Below are 6,000 nucleotides of genomic sequence, written 5' to 3' on the forward strand. Positions count from 1 at the left end.
GGTCCACGGAGCAGGTCACAGGGCTACTCAGGCGATGCAGAAATTGTGTTAGTATTTACATGTCCATCGTTTTACTTGACAGAAAATAGCATTTCCTTGTTAGGAAACAGCTCATAGGGACAAAAGCACATGTGAGATCGCACGTCCTGGCAGGGACCGTAGACACCAGTCCCATGACCCAGCCTGAGAAGTGCCCAGCGTTGCCTTTTCGGAAGCCCACGAGGAACCTCTGCCCTCCAGACTGCTTCCTTGTGATCCTTGGGATCTGACCCGCTCCACCCTGGGGGCCCATGGACACAGGACCTGGGGGCCGGGCCGAGGCCGGGGCCGGGGCAGTGCCCTCTGACCCCAGCAGGCGCTGCTGTTGCAGGGGTGCCTGCAGCTACTGTAGGTGCCCAGCAGGGGCTCTGAGAGCGCCTGGACCAGAACCCCGTCACCGCGCCAGCAGGACCCTGACTTTGGAGCCTCAGGGTTGGCTCCCGGGGCTCAGAGGGCTTCGGGTCACCCAGACCGCCAGGCCTATTTGTTATGTCACTTGTTTAATGACACTGATGAGACACCCAGGCTTGGTGGCCGGGTCACCGTCTGCGGTCTCCATGGTCCCACCCCCTGGTTTGGCCCTACCAGGGGTCACCCACAGTCCGTGCCATTGCACAGCTCGACCCTCTCTTTGTCCCCTGCACCCTCAAAGGGGCGTGTCCCCCTCATCCAGTTGGTCTCCCAGAGGCAGGGCTGCTGTCTCTGAGTCCACCAGCAGCGCCTGGGTGTGAAGCACGGAGAGGGCACAGACAGGGGTGGGGCATGACTCTGGAGTTCCGGGATGTGGGTCCTGAGACTGGGGTGGCAGAGGCCCCAGGCCTCTGTGCATGTTCCCGATGGATGAGCCCTTCCAAGTTGCTCTGGCAAGCTCAAGACCTCCTATGGGGGACACACTGGCTGGAGGAGGGCCTCAGGTCCACACAGCTGGGGTCCGGGCCAGGACATGCAGGGACCCAAGTCCTCCCTGGGAATGCAGACAGGCAGCAGAAGTCTCGAGGAGGGACAGACGTCTGCCCCGGGGCAGTACCCCTTTCCAGAAGAGCAGAAAGTCTTGGTCTTCACAAGCTGGCTTCAGCCTTGCCCAGGAACAAGGGCACCTGGCTGGGGCGGGGGGGGGGGGGGGGAGGGGGGGGCGGGGCACAGAGCTTTGCTCACTTTTGGGTGGTCTGTGTGCCAAGCCCTGGTCAGATGAAAGGGCTGTCGACCAGCTCGGTGAGGACACCTGGGCAGAGAACCTCCCAGGTAGGCATCTTGGGTCGGAAATGGTTATGGAGAGACACCTTAGCAAGCTGACTGAGCATTCCTGACCGGGTTGGGGCTGCTCAGCCAGACTGTGTGGGTGGAGTTGGGAGCCGCGTGTGCAGAGCCGTGCTCTGTGGCGAGAGCACCGTTGGGGTGGAGACCAAGGGACGGTGGACAGATGCCAGGCGGTGGGCACCTCGTGGTGGTTTTCCTTGTGTCGGTGTCTTGCTCAGCTTTGCCTTGGAGTATCTCAAATGACCACCATGATCCTCAAACTGTTTGCTAAGTGAGCCTTGTCTGGCTGTCCGATTTGGCCCTGACTTTCAGGTACTTCAGATTTGAGAAGATCAAAGTGCTGGCCCGCAGGAAGTGTCCAGACTGGGGGGCATGGCCCCTCGCCCCTCAGTGAGCTCCCTGTGTGCCATGGCCCCCAGCCACCCTCTCCGGTGTATTTACAGACCTGTGTCCTTGCGGATGGTGCCTGGAGTTGGGTTGTGAGTGTAAACAGCACACTGCAGGGGCAGTGGTGCACACGGGGGAGGTGGAAGGGGAAGGGGCTTCCCGGCCCTGTCTGGTCGCCACTGGTCACCTCAGCAGCTGGCACTTCAGGAACTGGGTTGGTGTCCCTTTAAAATCCATTGCGGGGCACCTGGGTGGCTCAGTCGGTTAGGCGTCCCACTTCGTTCGGCCCAGGTCATGATCTCATGGTTGATGGGTTCAAGCCCCACGTCGGGCTCTGTGCTGACGGCTTGGAGCCTGGAGCCTGCTTCAGATTCTGTGTGTGTGTGTGTGTGTGTGTGTGTGTGTGTGTGTGTGTCTGCCCCTCCCCCACTCACACTCTGTCTTTGTGTCTTTCAAAAATAAATAAATGTAAAAAAAATTTTTTTTTTTGTTTTAAATCCATCGTGAGTTCTCGTTTTCCCAGAAACCTAGGATGATGGCTACTGACAGGTAGGTTCAGGTAACGGGACTTTGGGCAGGTTCCTGCGCTGTTTCCCCGGGCAGCCTTCGCAGGGGGCAGGGCTTGGAGCCCCCGCCCGCGGTCTGGGCCCCACGGGCTGCAGGCGGGTTGGGGGGGCGAACGGGGGGCTACCCCCGCGGGCCCCCCCGGCCCCCCTCGTTCCCCCCCCCCCCCCCCGCCGCAGCGAGCGGAAAGCGGGCCTTGTGGGTTTTCGCGCCACCACCAGGCGAAGCGGAGTGTTGGGGACGCCGCGCAGTCCGTCCAAACGGGGGACCGTCCTCTTCCTCACTCGGCGCCCGATTCCCGAGTTAACCCTGCTGGTGGGAAAGCAGCAGGGTGGGCCGCGCGGGTCCCGCTCATCCCGCCTCCTCAGACGTGCCCCGCGGGCTCCCCCACCCCGGCCGAGGCCCTCGCGCGCACCCACCCCCACACGTGGACCCCACGCACGCCCCCAGACGGTAGTTCACCGCAGGCTGCTGGGCGCGCCCTACGAAAACCGTAAGTGTGGGGGGTCCCTAAAGTGGGCGTGCGGGTTTCCATGTGGTCGGGACAGCACCAGACCTCATCCGGGGACGTAGCTGGTGAGTTTCACGTAAAGGCCCTGGCTCCAAACTGTCTCCCCCGCGGTTCGGGCCTCAGTCTCGCAGCCAGTTCTGAGCGCCCTGCTGGCCGGGTTAGGGGCGCAGGAGCGCGCCGCGGAGTAAACCCCACGACGCCTCACGGTTTGCACAAAACGGGAAGCTCCGAGGGCGCTGCACGAAACCATTCACCGCTTTTCACGGAAGTGTGGGAGGCACGGGGTTTTTAACACCCGTTTTAAAATGTGTGTAAGGTGCCCACGAGTGCGCTCGAGGCATCGGTCATCACGTGTATCGACGACGGCGGAAACACAAAAACGGAAAAATGAGACACAAAGGCCTCCGGGAGGCCACCCAGGGCCGAGTTCCGCGCCCCGACGGACGCGGCCGGCGCGCTGGCGCTGGGACCCACGTCGCAGCCCCCCGTTGCCCTAGGACAGGTAATACATGCGGTAGGCAGCGACGGGCGCGGCGACGAGTCCTGGCGCCTGCGGCGGGGAGCCCGCTGCGCCCGCGTACGCGGCCGGGGGGCCGGGCAGGGGCGCGCCCAGGGCGAAGGAGGGCAGCAGCGGCTTGGCCGCCAGCTTCAGCTTCTCCAGCTCGGCCTCCTGCAGCCGCTTGGCCTTGGCGCGGCGGTTCTGGAACCAGATCTTGACCTGCGTCTCGCTGAGGCTCAGGCTGCTGGAGAACTCGGCGCGCTCGGCCACCGACAGGTACTGCTTCTGGCGGAACTTGCGCTCCAGCGCCAGCAGCTGCGCGGTGGTGAAGGGCGTCCGCGGCTTGCGGTTGGTCCTGTGCTTTCGGAGGGCGCAGGGCGGAGGGCTGGGGGCGCCTGGGAGGAGAGACAAGCACAAAGCGGATGCTCCGACGCCAGCAGCGCGCGCCCCTTGCCGACGCTTCCGAACCCCGGCAGAGCCCGGTTACGCGTGGCGGTCGCGGCCCTGAGGCACGACGAGACCCAGAAAGCACTGGGGTAAGAGATGCAGGCCTCAGGGGGACGGGGCGGGGGGCCCTGGACTCGGGGTCTGCCCTCCAGGGAGGGAGGACCGTGCTCACTCCGAGAAGCGAGGGGCTTGGGCGGGAGGTGGCCGCAAGAACTGAGCGGCGAGCACTGGGGCGAGAAGTTGGGGAAGCGGGAATTAACCGTCGCGGGGACGGACGGGGGCGGGGGCGCTGGCGCCGGAAAAGCTCTGAGCCAAGAAGCCGCGGGTTCAAGGGCTTCGGGCTCCGCGTCCGGATTGGCGCGCGCGAGGGGGCCCGGGTGGGTTCGGTCCTTTCTTTGCGCGCAGGCCAGGCGCGTTAGTGGCTACTTGGCGAAGTTAGGGGCGCCGGCGGCCTTTCCGCCCTCGTCCTCCCAGCGCGGGCCGGGGCGGGGGCTCCCCTGGCTGCCTGGGACCGAGAGACAGGGCACTTACGTGGGGAGGACGAGCGGGCGGCCGGCGGGAACCAGGCCCAGGGCTCCGCGGTGCCCCGTGGCCTCTCCTCCCGGGGCTCGGTGGGCCCCGCGTCCAGCCCGCGCTCCGCCTCCAGCAGCGACTCGACGCTGAAGGGCAGCGGGCCGGGCCCCGCGCGCCCCCCGCCGAACGTCTGGAGCCCAGCGGGGTTCATGCTGAGCGACGCCGGGGCCATGCGCCGTCAGGCGGGCGCAGGGCTGGCGAGGCCCGGCCGGCGCGCCGAGGAGGTGGCTCGCGGCGCGATCGACCCGGGCTTGGCGGCACCCCCGCCCGCGGAACCCTATAAGAAGGCGGTGCCCCTTTCATGCGCCGTCATCCAATCGCCGCGGCCGCTGCCGCGCGAGCCTGGGTGTCCATTGGCTTCGCTGACCTGGGAGGGCCGAAGGGACAGGCAGGGGTGGGCCAGCCTCCTGGGACCCCGTGCCCCTGTCCCAATCCCAGCGCCCGCCAGCCTCTCCCGGAGCTCTGCGGGCCGGGCCCGCGCTCCTCCGGTCCAGGAGGTGGCCGAGGCACCCGGGGAGCTCGTGGAGCGGGCCTCGGCTCCCCCACCCGGAGGAATCGACGACGGGCGCGGCCTCGGTGGAGCTGGCGTGGGAACACCGGCCTTGACCGCGCGCGGTTCCTGCGAGGCTGAGCGCGCGGCGCCATCAGAGGCGGGGTCGGCCCCGTGGCTCCCCAGCCGCTCTTCTGCTGCGCCCCAGCCGAGAGTTGGAACCCTGGGCCCTCTCTCCGAACCCTGGGGGCCGCGTAGGACGGACCCGAACCCGGACTGGCGACTCTGCTTCTGTCCCCTTGAAGTCGCCTTGGCCCTGGGTGGCTTTTCAGGCACCTGTAGCTGCTTAGCACCCTCCCGGGCAGGGGCCGCCCGTCGTGCTGCCCGAGTGTCCCACGGCCTGGGCTTAGGAGCCACCACGGTGCGGGTGGAAGGGCCCTGGGCACAGGGGCCGGGGGGGGGGGGGCGACCTCTTACCAACTCGGTCACAGGGTTTGGGACAAGCGCAGAGTCACTGGGTCACTGGGTGTTTACTGTTGGGCTCTCCCGCTCAGCTCAGCACTTTCTTCCCAGGCCCACTGAGACCTGGGACCAGGGCAAGATCCAGCGGGGAGGGGCCTCGGTGGGTTGGGCTTCCTGGGCGGGGGATGCTCCTGGGGAGATAGGGTTCCCCCCCTCCCCCCCTCGCAGCTCGGAGAAGTGGGAGCAGAGGCCCAACAGAGACCTGTGCTTATTCAGATTCTTTTTCCCAAACTGGACCAAATCTGGTTGAAAAGCCTTCTGTGCCATAATACTGAACCCTCCGTCTGCAGTGTCTCCCTGAAGTTTTGGAACAGATCATGAGGTGGATTGGCCTGTACCGACTTCTTGTCTGGTTAACATCCCAGAGCACAGAAACAGCAGTGTGAATCAGCATATTTTTAGTTTTGAAAAACCAAAGTTGCTTTAATGAGATCCAGCTTTGGGGGACAGTTAACTGTCTGGCTCAGCCAGAGAAACTCAATTAAAAAGTGTTTTCTCCATGCAAATTTAGAAGCGGGGCTGAAAGGGCTCTCATACCAGGCTCCAGGGCCAGGTCCGGTGTCTGGGGCCAGGCCAGCGCCTTCTATAAACCAAGACGGATTGCCCCTTTCTAACGTAATAAAGACGTTCCGAGTTGAATGACGATAATTGCATCATTAAAGCACTTTCTGTGAAGAACTCTCTCGGGGTAGTTTATCTTCAGCAGGCCAC

At 64.7% G+C, this 6,000-nt stretch overlaps 1 protein-coding gene across 1 annotated transcript; it reads right to left on the bottom strand.

The window, feature by feature from the left end:
* Positions 1–3,251: 3,251 nt before the first annotated feature.
* On the bottom strand, positions 3,252–4,470 carry LOC122231702 (homeobox protein MSX-3-like). The gene is made up of 2 exons (XM_042959777.1): positions 4,236–4,470; positions 3,252–3,652 (listed from the first exon to the last, which is right to left on the bottom strand). Exons 1-2 carry the CDS (start codon positions 4,447–4,449, stop codon positions 3,252–3,254), a joined length of 615 nt encoding a protein of 204 aa, XP_042815711.1. The 5' UTR covers positions 4,450–4,470.
* Positions 4,471–6,000: the final 1,530 nt, after the last annotated feature.

This window comes from Panthera tigris, chromosome D2, assembly GCF_018350195.1.
Source record: "Panthera tigris isolate Pti1 chromosome D2, P.tigris_Pti1_mat1.1, whole genome shotgun sequence".
Classification (NCBI taxonomy): domain Eukaryota; kingdom Metazoa; phylum Chordata; class Mammalia; order Carnivora; family Felidae; genus Panthera; species Panthera tigris.